At 39.7% G+C, this 18,766-nt stretch overlaps 1 protein-coding gene and 1 long non-coding RNA gene across 2 annotated transcripts; one reads left to right on the top strand and one right to left on the bottom strand.

Moving 5' to 3' along the window:
• Nucleotides 1-64: 64 nt before the first annotated feature.
• On the bottom strand, nt 65-10,027 carry LOC124326026. The gene is made up of 4 exons (XM_046784590.1): nt 9,870-10,027; nt 8,353-9,597; nt 7,841-8,278; nt 65-7,750 (listed from the first exon to the last, which is right to left on the bottom strand). The coding sequence occupies exons 2-4, from the start codon at nt 9,527-9,529 to the stop codon at nt 255-257; spliced, it is 9,111 nt and encodes a 3,036-aa protein (XP_046640546.1). The 5' UTR covers nt 9,530-9,597; nt 9,870-10,027; the 3' UTR covers nt 65-254.
• An 878-nt stretch (nt 10,028-10,905) lies between these two features.
• On the top strand, nt 10,906-12,096 carry LOC124326780. Its single transcript, XR_006915826.1, has 4 exons — nt 10,906-11,113; nt 11,163-11,333; nt 11,397-11,590; nt 11,664-12,096. It is a non-coding gene; the product is annotated as an uncharacterized LOC124326780 (long non-coding RNA).
• Nucleotides 12,097-18,766: the final 6,670 nt, after the last annotated feature.

Below are 18,766 nucleotides of genomic sequence, written 5' to 3' on the forward strand. Positions count from 1 at the left end.
TTCTGGATTGTCTGCCTGATCTACCCATCCACTACAGTTATTCGGTGGTTATTGGTTTCTCTTTCAGAGTAATAAAAAAAAAATAATTTATTTGAATATCTAACAGATTTCTGTAATTTTTATTAGAGTAAATGCAGTAAAGACTGTTGCTGTGTTGCTACAGAGACAGAAAAATTGGATTGCTTCAGAATGATTCTACCCTCATCATGGATTCTGAGGTAAGCCAACATTTAAAATTGTCGATTCTAGACGTACTACAGGAAAGCGGCATATAGTTTGGGATTATTTTTCGCTAGTTGTGTGATATGGTCAGAGGTGAATTGATGTACTTTTTGAGCCAATATTTCTACCACATTTTCCGCTTTTCTGGCCAGTTCACATTTCAAATCAGTCATCGCTCTTTTTTGAAAACGCTTATTTTCTTCAACGTCAGTGTCGTCAGCTGTCGATGACTGGGCAAGGTTATCGTTCTTTAGTTCCAAGATGAATGTGTGCAAGTGCGTCGAAGTCTTGCACACCATCCACATTCTCGTATCTAAATCTTCCAATATTTGTTCAATGGATTGAATATCGGAATTGGACACGTTGTTGAGTATTGAACTTCCCGTTTCTCGACTTCTGCCATTCTCGACGACTTTAGACATGATAGTAGCTTCCACTTCCGAGACCCAATCGCATCCGTCTTCAAACCAGTTAGTTACGATAGCTTTTATTTTCTCATCAGTCAAAAGTCGTGCTTTATCTTTTCCTTGCAAACGATAGAGTTGGGCCAACGTTTCCTTAATTTCGACAGAGTTTTTGTCAATGATTTTGTTGATTTGCGCTTTTAGAAAGTCACAAAGGAGAAGACATTGAGAATGTAGCCGGCTGTGGAAGGAAAACTCATTTTTTTTGTTGATCACTCCAAGTTGGGTAATTGCGGTCTCTAATAATGGTTCATTTAGAGCCATTAATTCGGTTTGGCCTTTTCGCCTCCATCTCACCGAATGAGCGGCTTTCCTGATTACATTCCTTAGTTCTTCGTCGGTTTTTTCAGAAGAATCGAATACTTTCCAAATGATTTTGATCATATCTATGGGCTCCGCTTTTCCCATGACACTTCTTATTCTTTGGCGGCCATAATCGGCCCATGTAAAGTGACTGCGCGTCAAGATGGTCGTAACAGCGTACAATATATCAGACAGACCTCCCATGAAAAGTAAATCTTTGCAAAATCCAAAACTTAGTATTTTACTGTAAACGAGAAAAGCTCCGACTCCCAAGGATGTGCCACCACCGGCAATGACGAGTGTTGATATCAGTGACGCCATGCAAACATTTTTCCAAGACCTTTCTCGATCTTTAACATTGACGACATGATTAAATCCTACCAGGCCAAAATCATAAAGTTCGGAGGAAATGTTGTTCATGTCGGCAATCATGCGGATGTCTCGTTCGATTAAATTGAGTACTACATCGTACTCTTTCATCCTGGGCGCAGCATAAATAGCTTGGCGTTTTTCAAGGAAATCCACAATGCATTTATGCGCTTCTTCGTCCTCACCTTTGATTTTGTTTACTTCATCCTCTAAATTGATGTTTGTATCATCTGTGACCCGAGCGCCAGAGATGACGTGGGCAGACATCAAATCAGCCAACATGTCTCGATAGGGTTTCAAAGGCAATAAGTTGATAGATTTGAGAAAACGCGGATCTTCTTGTGACTTGAGCCAATGACGTCTGACGATTTCGGCAACGAACGTTCTCCCCAACAGACGCATGACAGCTTCTTCGTAAGCAGGGCAACTGGGATAGTTGAATTTTTGGGCCGCGTATTCCAATGACAGATTGCCATGTTCGTCAATGATTTGTTGGCTGATCAAAGCCGTCCAAATCCCATCGCGTTCTGCTGGGATGATATTAACGCGACAAAAGTCATCCATCCCCAATCGGCCGAACGATGTCAGGTTGACGGTTATGAGTTTATCGAAATCAATTCGGGCGATTTGATTGAATTCGAATTTTTCTTTTCTTTGGCGATACTCTTGATAGCTTTTCCCCAGAAGTAAACCTTTAATGTATGATTTACGAAACATGATCTTTTTTTGTTCCAGCAAATCGTTTCTTGTGGCATATGTTGGATTATATAGCACGTATCCGCTGGATCCAAAGTCGATGTTGATGGCCTCTTCTCGATTAAATTTTGGTTCTAAATCACATTCAGATTCTAGCATGATGACGCATTTCATGTCTGGACATAATCCCATTTTTAGAACAAGTAGTGCACCGTCTTCTTTGAGTTTATTCCAGAATGTTTTCCTGGTACACGGAATCAAATCCGGTTTAATGGTTTTCAGTTCCTTCTCGATGTTCTCCTCACTCAGATTCTTGGCGAAAATGGACTCGAGTTCATTTTCGAGCGAGACGCTGATGCAGTAGTCGTTAGCTACTCGCTGAATGTCAGCGCTTCGGTTTGGTGCCGTGTCGAAGTCGTTCAACTGGCAGACGAGGCATTTATATTCGAACAAAGATTGAAACAATTTATCCACTTTATTGGGACAGATTTTATGAATTTTGGTTTCCACTTTTCTTGTTTTTTCGAACGGTCTGAAATTGCTTTTAAACTTTTTTTCTAAAAATGTTTCGGCCTTTTTTATAATTTTTTTAATAGTTCCTGGCTTTTTGGGGGGTTCGCTTGCGTCTTTTTCTAAATCCGTAACTAAACAAGAGTGACTACCAAGCAAGGACCGACTGGAACCAATGAAATATTCCAAAAGTTTTATGGTGTTGTCCTTTTGTTGCTGGTAAGCCTCGACAATGCAAAAGGAAAAGTTTTGGGTAGATATCGCCGTTGATTGTTTGACCTTGCGATAGAAATTCAATTGCATGTCAATGTTCTCGTTAAGAATAGTCTCGCAGATTCGCAAAGTTCGAATAAATTTGGGTTTGTTCTCCAGCAAATTTTCCTTCAGGAAAATAAAAGCGCGGTAGTAATAAGCAGCCGGATACCAAAAACTGTCGCTTGACTTGATGAGTCGATCAAAAATATCACCTGCTGTTGAGAGATTCGATTTCGTTGTTTTGTGAGTGGCAAAATATTTGCCCAATGCAATAGAACGAACTGGCGTCATCCAGCTGATGTCTGTCAAATCATTGTCGGGCAGCTCAAATCTGGGAAGAAAAACTTTTTCAAAGTCACTCATGTAGTAGGAATATGACAATTCCAAGTACTCGATGGTTTCGTCTAGCCACAAAGCCCATTTATCCAGGACACTGTTGCAAATGGACTGAATTTCTTGATCTTGACATTTTTTCTCTGTCAGTTGAATTTTTAGTTCTCTATAACGCTGTGATATGTCCTCATAAAACACTTCTTCACGTTCTATGGTTCTGAAATCATCTTTTAGACGGGATATTCGTTGCAGTTCCCAACGTTTACGCTCTTCCTTCAAGGTTAAAAATTTCCCAGCTCCCCACTTTACTCCGTCTGCGGATGAAGTTTCGTCGCATAAGAGAAAGACTCCGCTTCCAGGTGCTCCATTTCTACCTGCGCGTCCCATCGCTTGTTCCTCAATCCGCTCGTTCTTTGGTAGAAAAGTTAGACAAACATGTAGACCTCCGTTGTCTCTCAGTTGATTGCTGATTTTAATATCCGTGCCTCTTCCGGCCAAGTTGGTGGCGATGATTACGTGTCCGACTTGAAGTGACTGGCTTTCGAAAACAAATTTCTCGTAATCGCGTGTGTAGCAATGGATGTGGCTGCTGGAACCAATTTCGGATGCCAAAGCAGCTTTTAGGTGATGGTGAACTGTATTTGCATCTTTTATGGATTGGCAAAAGATAACGAGGGATCTAACCTTGTCCCCTTCTTCAGGAAGTACCGTCTTTTTGGCTTCTTTGGTAATCGCTTGGAGCCAACTGCACTTTGATTTAAAAACTTTTGTAGGTTTCACGTAAAAGTTTTTAACAAAAGCCGTTGGAATGGTAAAAAAGAAACACTTGTATTTCTTCTCCATGAAATCTCGTTCGGTTTCGGAGCCCAGCGTACCCGACGCTCCTGCTATTTTTTTATATTTCTGGATGTAAGTCGCGTTAGAAATAAAAATGGCTTTAAGACTCTGATGCGTTAACTTACAGCCTTCTTTGAGCTGAATAAACTGGTGAAGGGCTCCGTCCCACTGGGAAGAGATCTGGTCAGTTCCCGTGTCCTGATCGATAATAATCACTTGCGGATTTAGATCCGGACTCGTATCCGTCCGGTCTTGATCGACGACGTAGTCCTCGTCCCGTTTGAGTTCCAGGGCCTGCAGTGCATTATCGAGCCAGGAATCCAGGTGGCGATCGACAAAATTCATCAGATGATTGGGTATTCTGATGCAACGCTCGCGTTCCATTACGTTGCCGAAATAAAAGGCGATCTTGGGATTCAGATCCATTCGATAGCTTATCTTGTTAATTTCATCCTTAATTATCAGCAGGCGTCCGTGCGAATCGATGACTTTTGTATCAATAAGATGATTCCACAGCGCATTCTTTTCCGACGGCTGATCTTTAAGTGAACCGTCAATCGAGTCTAAATCGTCCTTTGTTATAGTTCCGTGTAGATCGTACAGAACAGCGGCTTGAATTGATTTCTTCATCGTCGGTTTATCTGATTCTACGATTGACGCGTGCATTATCTTTTCCCAAACAAACACATACAAGGACTCCAACATCTCCATGCCAGGAATGTCATGGGACAGATAGAGAGTGTTGTTTCCACGGTCCAACAACATGCAATCTACTTCGTCGACAATCACTAAATCCATCGTTCTGTCGTTGCGAATATTAGTGTCATAAAATTCATCCAACAAATAATCGCGCTGAAAATTGGCAAGTTTTCCATAAACGACAGTCGCATTGTAGGCTTGAGTTCGTTTGTCAACTGATTGACTGCAATTGTTGGCTACGGTGATATTGAAATACTCGTAGAGATCTTTGAGCCCACCATCGGTGAATAACAAGTTGGAATCACGAAGGGCCAACACGTCGTTGCTGGTAATGATGTCTATTTTCTTATTTCCGGGAACCTTATTGTTTTCAACCAAGTCCTCGTCATTTCGTGACAGAGCTAACGCAATTGCAACACCAGCGACGATAAGAGATTTCCCCTCACCAGTTGACACTTGAGTAAACGAGGCTTTCTTTTTATGTTTTGATGTTAATAGCGACGTTATCAATGTCGTTATCGTCACTCTCTGGGTGTCACGTAGCCGGAACTTTTCTTCGTCTCCTTTTTTCGTACATGTTTGCTGGACGGCGTAATCGTAGACGGAGAGAAATTGAGCTAGCTCGGCATTATTTTTCAGTTCCAAACCGTTTTTCTGCCAAGCTTTCATCAACTTCTGTGTGCTCTTGTTGTCGAGCGTGGAGTTGACTTCTGATTTCGACTCCATCACTTTATCTTTTACATCTTCCAGCACGTTTGAATAGTTTCCAGGGAAATTTTTATTTTGTGGCATATTTGTCTTCATTGTGGATATAATCTCTACTACATTTATCTGTCTCGACATTTGGTCTGATCCCGTTTGCGACCTCCTGCCCGGATATAGAATGTTTTGCAGCTTATTTGCGGCTGTCTCCAAGCTTGTAATTCCGTTTATTAAATCGTTGCAAAACTTTTCTCCATTTTTGTATTCTAGTTCCAATAACATGAAGACTAGTTCTTTCTTAAGTCTCTTAGTTTCTTTTTCAGTGTTTCTTTCAGTAACGGATAACTGATTAATTTTGGTTTGCCACACACTGTTTCTCAGTTCGTAAAGCCAGTCATTTAGGGGAAGCTCTGACCATTGGTGTTCACTTATAGTGCCCGCTTCGTAACCATCAGATTCCTCTCCTAACATCTGTAAAAGGCGTAGCAATTTTTCCGGCTCATTTTTAAAACAGAGGTCGGTTGAAGCAAGATGTTTGCGAAGCAAAGTAAACACAAATGGCATTCGTTCGTCAAACTTTTTCAGGCAGTAAAACATCTTTTTCTGCCAATCTATTATTTTTGCATCACGAGGAACCTTTTCCAATAGTGCTTGTAATTCCAGAAGAACAAATTCGTATTTCCATTGGCTTGGTGCATATTCTTTGGCTATTTGCAAATAGAAGATGGGGCTTACATTTCGGCGGTTGTATTCTAATACCCACTCGGATAACAAACAAAGATCCGGTGCTAGTTTTTCGGTTTTGTCTTCCTTCTCTAAAAAGCCCTGAGACTGTCCAATCGGTATCGAATTTTGGAAAATCAAAATTTTAAATAATTCGTCTGGTGTTTCACCATATTCAGGATTGAGCTTCTTGATTGACGTGATGATTTGTTGGTCTGTGCAGTTTTTTTCAACCCACTTTATCAAATTTTGGTAGGATTCATTTTGGATGGATGAACATTCAAACAAGCTTTCATCAATATACGTACAGAAATACTGCAGATTCTGATTGGCTTCGAGACGCCTCCATTCACCGCCCCCTTCGTAAAGAACGAAATGCTTGCTTTTGTTCTCAGGGTTGAAGGTTTCCTTAAATTTGAACGAATATAATTGATCCTCGTACACGTTGATTGCTATTGCGTGTATCTGCGCCAGCAACTTCAGTTCGGCCGAGTCTAGTGCACTTGAAGGCAACTCGATGAATTTGGCGTATTCTTGAAACAATTCTTCTACCTTGATCACTTCCTCCCAGTTGAATGGATTATTCTCGCCAGTCTTTTGTAGATGTTCAATGTATGTCTGTTTTATGTCACAGGCAATGGGGAAATCCAATTGATGGACATTTTTCATGCGAAGCACAAACTGCCCGACCAGCGCCAAGACTTCCGTTTTATTTTTTAAATCTCTAACGAACTGGGCGAGACGATGGCGGAATGTTCTTGTATTATTGCACAAGTAGAAGCCGTCTGAATTCAGTCGTCCAAATATGCTGTTGAGAGCACTGTCGACGCCGCCTACCGTTGGTAGTAAATCGAGACACCGAACATCTACTGGTAGTTCCGACCGGGAATCAACAGGACGGCGTCCAATCGACTTTTGATTAGGCAAATAATTAGTGTCGTGGTTGAAGTCAATGTGCGTTTTCTTTAAAGCTGGTTTGACGTATCGTGTGGTTCCAATTTTCTCCATTCGTAAACTAGACTGGGACGTTAGCTGATGGAGTTGGGCCTCTTTCGTTTCTGTTTGTTTAATCATTTCTTCAATGTTACTCGTTTCGTGTTCCTTCGGGTTACAAAACATCGCCTGGAAGGATTGGGTCATCTGCTTCCGTTCGTTTATTGGGGCGAGGTGTTGAGCCAGACTTTGGTGGATGATGGCCTTCTTTTTTACAACCTTTATTTTCGAACGCAGTGACTGTGTCTCATAGAAATTGCGAGGTTTGCAAGGGTCAATTGACGCGTATTTTTCCTTACTTAATTTGGCAAATGTGTTGGGTTCAGGATCACACTGCTCTCTTGTAGGTTTGGTTTTACTGAATTTGATTTCCAAACTTACTTCGTTTTGGAAGCCAATAAAACGTCCCTCCAAGTTATCCATGGCGGATGCCGCTGATGTGTCGAGGTTGTGGATGAAACCGACATCCCCGGCCAGTTCTCCCATTCTGCCATCAGAACCCTTTGTCTCATACACGTCCATCCGTACAGCCGTTGCTTCGCGCTTTTCTTTGCCGACAAACGGCACGCCGATTGGTTCTCCTCCGGCATCCACAAATTCGTAGGTTATGGTACCGCCATACCCACCTGATCCGACTTTACTTCCTGTAGGATCAAATTCCATTATTTAGCGATTTAGCTAACAAATTGAACTAATCAAATTCAAATATTTCGAACCATCTTTTACATACGTACCTTTGCACAAAATGAGCGTTTGTCGTTTTGTCTTTGATTGATAATACGATGCCGTGATTCTTCTGCCATCACCTGCAGTCCCTTCCACGAAAAAACTACCGCAGTGTTCTGGTTCGATGTTAGTACTTTTGTGTGTTCGATTCTGTTTTGGTAGAATTGTTTCTAGCGTATTTAGAACAGTTTTTACTGCATTTTTGGAATAAGGTTCAGTATTTTCACCCGTATCAAATGTCGACATTGACGGGAAAGATTTTATGAAATTTTCTTCCGACCATTTGCGAGCAATTTTTCCATCTGATCCAATTTGACCGTCGCCGCCGTTGAGCCCGTCACTTCCGTCACCCCCGTCACTTGCTATCGTCCATTGTTCGGCCTTAATCATCTCGCTGCAAATAATGTGCACATTTCCGCCGCTCTCACCTGGTTGGCCGATTTCCCCTGTAAATTATACAAAACATTACATTTAGAACAGAATATACTCCAGGGAACAGGATCTATAAAATATCATTTACCCGCCGTTTCGTTTCCGTTTTTGCCAGAGACATCCCACAAAATGTCATCGCGGTCGACGTACAGATTGTGGGTGACAATGCCCACATTTATTCCGTGCCAATCCTTGAATTCCAAATCGCAGTCGACGTGAACGGATGTCAGTCCAACAATTTGGATTTCCTGTACGCCAGGATGATCGCGGTTAAGTTTCAACATTTCCTGTATAATTTTACTGATAAAAACGGCGATCCCGTAAACGAAAATGATTTTTCTTCCTTCCTCTTCTTTAACTTTGATTTCGGTTGTCATTGGTAACAAGAATTTCTTGCAAAACTCTTTGGTCAACAACTGCACTTTCGGCGTCCATTGTTTGTCTGATTGCAGAAGAGCAAACCATTGAGGCAATTTCTTTCCTATGGCCTCGCTACTCATTGCAATAATTTCCACCAAATGGTTGACGAAATCTGGCCCAGTTTGGTCCCCTTTTTGCCATCCGTCCGTAACGTAGTTTTCGGAAATGTTGGCTTCCAAAATGTTTTGTACCCTGATGTCTTCATCGGCGACTCGGAAGAGCTCGTTCAAAGCGAAAATGAAATTGAGGTTTTTCTCTTCGCTGGTTTCCTCTTTGGCGATGTCGTTCAGGCACCGGGCAAATATTTTCTCTATGCTCAAAGTCTTGAATTGTTTCAAATAGCTGCAAACAAGAATAACGAAACGGGGCATGGTACTAAACAGATCCCTCTGCTCAAGTATCAACTGAAGATATTGACACTTGAAATGTGGTGACTCATGTAATGGACCTCCGTCGCACCAATATTTCAGTCTTGATGTCGCTCCGTTGAGTTTCGAACGAATATCTTCGAAGCAGTTAATTGAATTCAATTCGTCCAAAATGACGGACATTTCCGTACTTATGTCTGTTGCTTCATCCTCTAGGTATTGAAATGATCTTTCTAAACTCTCTCGCAACCACATTTCCAGTACGATTTTGACGTACTGCCTCTCCACCCAAGTTGCTTCCAAACAAAACAGGTCACGCTTCACTTTTGATTTAATGTGAGCAACGGCATAGCCGTAAAATTTAGCGGAATCGTTAGACTGAATCCAGCTTTTAATCTCGTCGAGAACATCTTGGGCGGTGCTGCACGAGCCAGCGCTAGCTGCTGTGGGATTACTGTTTGCGTCTTCGATAGACATTCTTGATTGTAGAGATTTTCCGGCTACTTAAATTTCATATGTGCATTTCAAGTGTCAAGACGAATTGCCTGAAAGAAGGATAGATAAAATGTGATTTAAAATTGTATTCAGGGCTAGTGTGGATATTCCTTTATTTAAAATACAGTTTAGTATTTCAAAAGAATCGCTTGAAAAGTAATATAAAAGTTAAACCAGTCTAGTGGCGATTGACCTTGGTGACGTTTAAATAAAATGCCAGACGAGCCGAACCCATAGCTTCCACTCAGCTAGCTATCATATACAGCCATGCCACGCATCAGTTACCAAACCAGTTAGTTAGTATTTTCAATGTTAAACTTACCGAAACTGTTTGTGATGAAATGTTTGAACCAGTCTAATCGACAACCCAATCTCGTCAATACCAAAAGTATGACCGACCGTGATCGTTATTAACTGATAGCTTTTCCCACCAGTTCACAATTTTTTTATTTGTCGCAGTTATCGAGGCACACCAGCTTCCTTTCTTGACTGCTGTTGGGACGTCACTGTCCGTCTCTCGAGCTAAGCAGCTTTTTCTAATTTTTACGACTGCGATGGTGATGAAACCGACTCTAGCTCGAATTGCGGTTCCAACTGTGTAGAAATCGTATCTAGAGACATTTATCCTTTTCTTTCCCCAGGCTTTTTCTACTCGCCATCAATCGCTTCATCAGCGATGATGGCGCGATCCTTCTCTTGTTTCTTGCCTTATCATGGTACTAAAACCTCGCCGACGAAAAAAAAGTTTTTCTGAGTTCTTTTGTCAATAAATGTTATGGAAGGAAGATTGGAAGATTGTTCGGCTAACTGAACAAAGTTTGCCAGGATGCCATCCTTAAGTGGACATGTAGCTGAAGGACATTTTCAAAAATTCGTCGTCGTAAATTTCAGTCGATTTCAGCTTTATTGACAGAATAAAGGGAGAAACTGTTAAAGGCCAGCAAAGACCTTGAATGCTAAATCGTTCCCTGATATAAAGCAAACTCAACCAAGAACAACAGATTATAGTTGGAGTTGAGCAGTTCGGAAGTTTTTTTAGGCTAAGTCAACAGGAACTTGAACGAACTCTTTTAAAATACCATCGTTTGGTTGTGGTTTTCTCGTACATCTTGATAAGGGAGAATATGAAATTGTCTATTTACTGAGCTTTACAACACCAACCAATTGAACTCGAGCTCTAGAGCGAAAACATTATGTTGTTAAATAAAATCCTAAAAAAGTAAATAATTTTTTCTACTAACGACAAAGTTATTTATTTAAAAAAAAAAAAAACAACAAAACAAAAATAATTACTTTATTACTTTACTTAAAAAAAAATCTTTTTGCATGATAGATGTCGAGTCAGTCGGATGTGTCGACAGACAATACAAATGCAGTCATACTTGCTCATTTTGTTTCTAATGATAGGGCAGGGCAGGCAAGAAATGGTTTCGGTAAACTCCAATAGGATTCTCCGGCTGATCACGAACTCATTCATGGGCGACTACAGATAAAGCGAGAAAAGTCAAGCTATTGGATTTCGGATTCGGCCCACAATTACCTCGTTTATTTGGCCCTCCCTTGATGGTAAAACATTTTAGCTTGTGATTTGTTTAGTGAATTAATTTATGAACAGGTTGTGCTGCCATTGATTTTCACTGGTGTTTTTCAAGGATCGCCCATGAGTGATGAAGACATCGTTCCGATCAACATCTGGTCATGCAGATGCGGTTTCTTTATATTTTCCGCCAGAAGCCAATCTTTAAGCTGCCAGTACCAATGGGATTGATTCTTCCAAAATGTCGAAGTAAGACTCATCTAATGTCTAAGAAAGAAATATAATTACTGTTTTATTTCCTTTCTAATTCAGTTCGGTTTTAACAGTGCCATATGCACGACCTGAAATCAGCCGCCGATGCAATGCTCTTATCAGAATTGTTCTTAAAGCCCCAGCTAGAACGGAGATCCTGGAATTCATTTGATCATGACAGGAGAGTGACTGCCACTTGGAATCTGCAGCATTAGTATTTTCGCTACGAAGGACATCTACAAGATATGGAGCAGGTATCAGCACAATATCAAACTCTGAAACATTTTGCAATGTGAATTAACAAGAATTTGTATTTTCATAACAAAGTCTACTGCAAACGTTTTATAATCACCAAGCCCAAGAAGTGATGACGACGGAATTGGAATTAGCAGAGCAAGAGGCCGACGATTTTACGGCCTATCAACAAGCTAAAAGACGGGCAAGATAAATGGAGAAACAGGTAAGGAATAACGAGAAAGTCGGGAAACTCAGTTAAATGCAACTCAAACTTAATTAGACCTTGTGTCACAGTAGGATTTTTGGGACTTAAGCTTCCCAATAAAAAAAGAATAATTACCAAAATGTCACATTTGATTTAAATTTTACTGTAGAACTAGGAACCATACTGATATTAAGTATAGCGTACACGTAACGTTAGAACATTATAGGTAGTCCAGAAACGTCTTGAGCATTGATGGACCTCTTGGAAATTTTTAATTTGACTCACATCGTGAAAGTAACCTACTGTACCTAGTTGATTTGAAGATTGATTATCTTTACCACGTATCTTACATTACATGGATTCATGTGTTAAAACGTCAACGTGCATGCGAGATGTATTTTAAAAAAACCCGAAAAAGGACGTATTTATCGGAGAAAATTATCTTTTTATTAGTGTCATCTTATCTATCGCTAGATGCCACCGGCATCAATTTGTTTTGTTAGAGTACTAGCGACTTTAGATCGGGAATTTCTTTCCGAAAATAACTCCAGCCTGCGATTTTTATTTAAGTTTCATATGCGATTTTTATTTAAGTTTCATATGATAATTCGCTAATCACTTCAAAGTTTTAAATCAAGGTCGAATTAATTTGGGGTTTACGGTACGTGCGAGCAAAAGAAGTCGGTTGATGATTATAATCTGTCTGTTAGTAGTCGAACCATTTTCATGCCACTGCAAAATTGACTAATTATTACAACTTTAGGGAGTTTTTGATTATGCGAATAATTTCTATACATTGTGTGCTGCTTTATTGATTGGGATTTCAATTAATTGATTAGCAGCCATGAGTTTCGAGACCCCATCGGACGTGGAGTTCATTAAAGGGACCTGCGATGGAGGATGACGTATCAAACTAATGGAGTTCACTCGAAGGTTAGAATCATTTTCCAGCTCTTTTGCTTTAATAATTCTTGCTGCTACTTCATTCGCATCCCTCTGTGTTGACCCTGTTCACGGCGGATTACCTTTTTGTTTTTCACCTGCTTTCTCTCGGAGAGAGTTGTAACCCTTTTTGAAAGAGAAGATGCGGGTGCCACAAATCACAAGGTGTGATATATTTCAATTGGTATTACGTAAATGCCATTTTCCCGTATTGTCGATGAAATTGATGCGATCGTAAATAGTGTGACGTCTCTTTGTTAAGGTTAACGACGCAATCAAGGAGTTCAAGTCCAGCGAGAGTTACTGCGAATTTTAGATTCGTGATCTAAGTCTAGTCCTAACTTTAAGTAGCGAGTCGTGGAAATAACTCTCAATTGATGGTGCTCGTTGATGACGTTGCTGGCCGATTTCGGTGTTGTTTGATCCACACCCGCAATTTGCTTTGGGCCATCCAAGTAAAACCGCAGTCCCATTTTCAACAGGGAAACCCTTCACTATTAAACAAGCAACTTTCTGACCTGGCCTATCTGGAACATTTTCGCTGTTCACGATTCTTTCGCTAATGCCACTATACCTAACTAAATTAAAGAATAGCTTCTAAATTAATAGCTTCTCCCCGAACACCCCGATCCCTTTTATGCCTGGAAAATTGTGTTGGCCATTTCATTATTTTGAGTTTTGACCCTCTTCTTCTTTGTGTAGTGCACCGTCGTAAAATTAGAAGGTGGCTGTGTGTTATTTTCTTTCACACAATCTCTCGAATGTTTTACGACTTTTTCGCCCGTCCTTCTGCTGGGCGCCTCCTATTTGAATTCTATTCAACGAGAATAGATCTATTCAGCCTTTGCTAAATTAAAGAAAAGCCTCGAGAAAAGCCTATTTTGTGGTGTTGAATATGTCATTAAAGTCTCAAGTTCAACTCAAATACAATGAGTGAATGATGAAAACCAGCAGCAAGTCTGCTCTTGCCTACTAACGAACAACATCTTGTTAGTTAGTCGTTGCCGTTGTTTAGTAGGCAACTAGGTGTCTCTCTATCAAGACACACCTTATTCTGTTAACAACAGGAATGTTTTTCGTTTCTTTCTTTTTTCCGGAAAACCACTTTTACGATGGGACGATATTATCAGCAATGTTTTTTTTGTTGCAAACGCAATTAGTTTCATTAAGTGAACCAAGACCAGGAACATATGCAACACAATTACTTTCTATTGGTGTAAAGAAAACAAAATCTTGATAATGACCTAAGTGATCCCATTTTTTGACTGAAACGGATGCAGCGTACATCATATTCACTTGTTAATCTCTGGTTGTCTAAATATTTCGCTCCCTAATTGAACCATCCCCCGTTTTGTTGCCTTCCGTTTAATCGCTTTATTGTCCGCAGTATGAAAGTATTTGTAACTCTTGATAACTTGCTTTTGACTTTGCTCCAAAGTATTACTCTGCCCCGAGTTACTACACCACTAAAGTATTTGGATGTTACACCACGATCTGCGCTTCTTCAGTTTACTAGAGAAAGTCTCCTGGATTATAGCCGAAATTTCAGTTTTATTTAATTATGTTCAGATTTGTCGGTCATATCACACTAGTCACTGGTAATGTTCTTATTCTTAAATGAGAAAATAAATTTTTTAATGAGTGTTATCATCTTGTAAGAATAAGAAAGAGTAAGAGTAAGAAGTAAGTTTTTTAACACCTTCAAGCCATTGCGATGGGTCTTAATTTCAAACGTGGTGGAGGCGGCTTGCTCTAGTCGCAATAGTTTTAACTCAAATCTCTTGACTATTATTATAGTAAATTTCAATCTTCAAAGTTGTAGATAAAAAATACTTTATTGTCCCACCTCCACCCACAATTCCACCACACATTTTACAATCACATACATACACATACACTTAAGTTAACCCGTTGGCTGCCACGCCATACAACCGGTAGGTTGCTCTCTACTATTCTACGCGTGACGTCTGAAGGATCCATGACCAAAGTGGGACTTGCCATTGCTGACAAGTCCGGGCTGACACGGTGACAGGAGAATCCATCACCGCATCGACAAGGGGAAGTCCCTATAGTGCATTGCCTTAACAGGCGCCTTGCGGCAAGTTTTGGGCTGGTACGACTTTCCGATCCCACGGCATGAAAACCACGAGACCGAACAGCGCACGCAGCCCGTGCAAAGGAGCTAGGGGAGATCAAAGGCGTGGCAGACAACGGGTTAACTAACACAAACGAAATAATACCAACAATACGATGATCCACGTTGATGACGAGTATCGGTGTCGGTGGCGATTGTCCTTTTCCGTTGCCAGAAGTATTTTGTTGGCGAATTCTAAATCAGATTTTAAAAAATTTGATAGGATTAAAATAAAAAACACAACATAAATGTGAGGAACTTGTAAATGATGAACTTACATCCATTCACTCCACCGAGTTTCGTTCGCACCAGGAGCAGGGGCAACATCCAACGGAGACCGGCGACGATTTTTAAAGATGAGAAAATCCATCTTCTCGACGTCTCATCGGCATTACCTGAATAAAGACAAAAAATTCTTATTAATTGACATGCCAATAAAAGTTACATAATAGTCACATAATACATGTGGGTACATGGATCTGTTTTTTTTCTCAATACTTTAAAAGCATACATTAATTTGCTTAAAATCTACCTGACAATATTGAGAACTGAACACATAACAAAGCTCACTTGCTAGTCTTTAAAAAAATACCGGAAGTATACCGGAAGTAACCACAGCGCCTCAACCATTGAGCTGTCGTCAAATTAAACTATACATTCGTCATCTCCATGAAATTTGGGGTCGATTAGGTGTGATTAAAACGAAATCCAAAATTTCACCAAAATCGAGAATTTTCCTGAACTATAGATCAGGAAAATTCTCAAAACCGGAAGTACGCGTACGTTAAAAACAAATCATGAACTTTACAAAAAATTTGACGAGGATCACGAATATGTGGTTCTTTTGTGCGTCAGATGAATATTTACTAAACTACTGACAGAAATGAGAAAACCGGAAGTAGAAAAAAAACCACATTATTAAAAATCTAACAAGTGAGCTTTGTTGACGGAATAGTTATCGTCAGTTTTCACTAAAAATTTCCACACAATAGCTGCCGATAACTGTTTAAAGAGATTTGCAAAATAACTGAAACTACTGTTTTGACAGCTGAAAATTATCGAAAAGCCATCTAGCGTTAAAAAAAATGTCTTTGAATAACACTTTGTTTGCGCGTAAGAAGGGCCCGATTTAGGAATTATTACCCAGACAAAGAGTTTAAAGCAAGTAGAATAATCTACGAAAATAAGTAAATTGTCAGGTACCTGGGGATTATCCTGTGGTGAGTAACTGCAGGTGTGTAACAGCGGACGGAAGCAACCACTGAAGTGTTCCAACTCGTCGGGGAAGTAATAAGACAAGTTGTTTAGAAGCAAAAGCAGTGAAGCTAGATGAGCGTACGTCGTGAAGATAAGGATGGAGAAAAATGTTGGTGCGCGTTGGTGGAAGTCCTTCTTCCGTCATGGACAAAGGGCAGCATTGGCTTATGGATCTCTTACGTGCTCTGTAAAATAAATGTATTACATTAATGAAAATATAACAGTTAATAAAGCATATCAATCTTTACCTTTAGTCTTTTACTAAGAAGCACACTGAAATTTTCATGATAAAGAACCGAAAAAATGGAAATCACAGTAACCAACAGCATTACTCCTCATGTTGAGATTTCCTGTTACTAAAGAAAGTGTCATGAAGTGTTGCAGTAGCATGGTGATAGGTGGTAGTATTGATGCTTACCTTTATCATACGGGTGATGAATTTAGTAAGGCATCAAGCAGAACTGGAACATATATGCATACACATGGCATTATTCACAACACACTCTTCATGTCACTGAAACTCTAAGTAGCAATGGGACAAGGAAATTCTCTACTTTAATTACAAATTTACACAAATTTACTTTTGAGAAATAAAACTGTACCTATCCCTCAGCTGGGTTACCTTCTAAACAGAAGTTGAAACAGCCATAACAACAAACATGATGTTGCAGGTTACACCACCATAATTGCGAGATTCAGAAAAGATCCTATGGTTCATGAACAAGAATACCTGTTACATGAAAATCTGAATTGTAATGGTCTGGTAGCAGTAATGGGGAAATACCTTGTCTCGGCACATTTGTATTCCACTGTATGTGGACTTCAAACATGAGTTTTGGGCTTTTGACAGCATGATGGTCTGATGGATGGAAAGTGACTGAGCGCTAAGTCAACTTGTTGGAATGACTGACAGAGTGACAGTATGCTTCTAGAATTTGAAGAAATAAGTTACTACAGTATAAAAATAAGGAAACCATGTCAAGATAAACCTACATAAGATACGAAGTTCAATTTGGTATTTCAAATCACAAGAATACAAGTATAAATAACAATTTGTTTCGTCCATTTCGCCTCGTTTCACGATGTGAGAACAACAAGGGCGACACTGGCGACATCTAGTAATTAGTTTTTAATCTTAAGTTTGTTGCACAGTCACAGCTGATCACAGACATGACATTACAATTTACAAGTCGTTCGTTACATTCATAAGTTACTTCAAATTTCAAAACAAATTAAAAAGTTAAACAACGGAGGTCGGATAATAAGTTAACTGTTTTTAAGTAATAGATCACGCAATCTTTAGCTAATGATTCTTACTGCATTCTTGAATTGTTTTCAGATAATTTCAGTTTAAGTTTTCATGTACGTACCTGCCTATCTGGCCAACTAGGTGCTCGTGACAATAGAAACACAATGGTCTAATCCAATGATGCAAGTTCACAACCTATGTCTTCTGAAGCAAAATATGAAAATAATATCAGTTGCAAGGAAGTTATTTTACATAAATTATTTTTAATTACTGTGTTCTTATAAGGCAATAATGTTCACATTAACTTTTCCCTGTCAAGTTGTAAATCTTCAAGATATTGATGCCTGCACCAGATCCAATTCTTTGTTGCTATCTATTTTGCGGACAACAGCAAGTAAATGCTGCTACTCAAGATTTTATGTGACCACCACTTTGTTCTAATTTAGGACAATGTAAGATTGATAGATTTGAGGTATTGCTTTCTGTCACTACAATATGTGGTTTGAAAATTAAATATCTAAATTTACTTACCTTTCAGGTTAATCCCTCTCCGCTGTTATAGTTGTTTGGAAACCGACAAGAGATTGCTGGAATCGAATACTGATAATTTGTGTAGATTTAGATAAATTTTCAAGTGCATACCTGTGCTCCTTTCTTTTCTGTGGCCCCGTTTCCCTAACTAACCACTAATCAACGCCTGCCGTTGGTCCCTCAGCCCCTGTGATAACCAGGAGGAGGGGGGAGGGGGCTCTGGTTGAACAGAGACTTGGAAGGTTCATGATTTTATGAAAGTTTTTGGAGGGACATTAATCTAACCTGTAAAGCTGTATAAGGCACTATGATTATATCTCCCCAGTAGAATTGGTCTTGTATAATCTCTTCTTCATTGGACAGGTAATTACCCTGGGTACTTTGTTACCCAGTCAATGCAGTGTTTCTCTCCCTGTCATGCTTGTATGAGATATGGTTACCATAAATTCACAACTGTGTTTTTTTAAACAATTTGTAATTATCTATGCTATTAAACATAGAATTATACATATAGCATAGCGAATTTTTATCAGTAAGGTGATCAATTGATGATAGATTTAATTGCCTGATCCACATGCCCGCAAAACAATTTTATTTATAAATATACACAACGTTTACAATTTTTAAACAATTGGTTATGTTTATCTTAACATATACATAGGTTAATGTCGGAAGCCTTGCTGATGTAGTACTTATGAACCTTAATTTGGTAGTTGCTTGGAGCAGAGTAATACTTGGGTTCTCGGTGAAGTACACTGGGGCAGCGTATGTGGTTGTGTAATATGCGGTTTCTTCGGTGTTGTGGCTACGTGTAGCGACTGTAGCGTAGGTTGTGGTGTAGTTAACTGCAGCATCAGTGTAGTATTTCTGTTTAA

Source organism: Daphnia pulicaria, chromosome 2 (assembly GCF_021234035.1).
Source record: "Daphnia pulicaria isolate SC F1-1A chromosome 2, SC_F0-13Bv2, whole genome shotgun sequence".
Lineage (NCBI taxonomy): Eukaryota > Metazoa > Arthropoda > Branchiopoda > Diplostraca > Daphniidae > Daphnia > Daphnia pulicaria.

Bases quoted from the DNA above. Each gene is read 5' to 3' on its own strand.
- LOC124326026 (XM_046784590.1), bottom strand. From the start codon at position 9,529: ATGTCTATCGAAGACGCAAACAGTAATCCCACAGCAGCTAGCGCTGGC. The intron at 8,279-8,352 runs GTAAATGATATT...TATAATTTACAG, and splicing joins AAACGGAAACGAAACGGCGG to GGGAAATCGGCCAACCAGGT. The intron at 7,751-7,840 runs GTACGTATGTAA...TTGATCCTACAG, and splicing joins AACGCTCATTTTGTGCAAAG to GAAGTAAAGTCGGATCAGGT.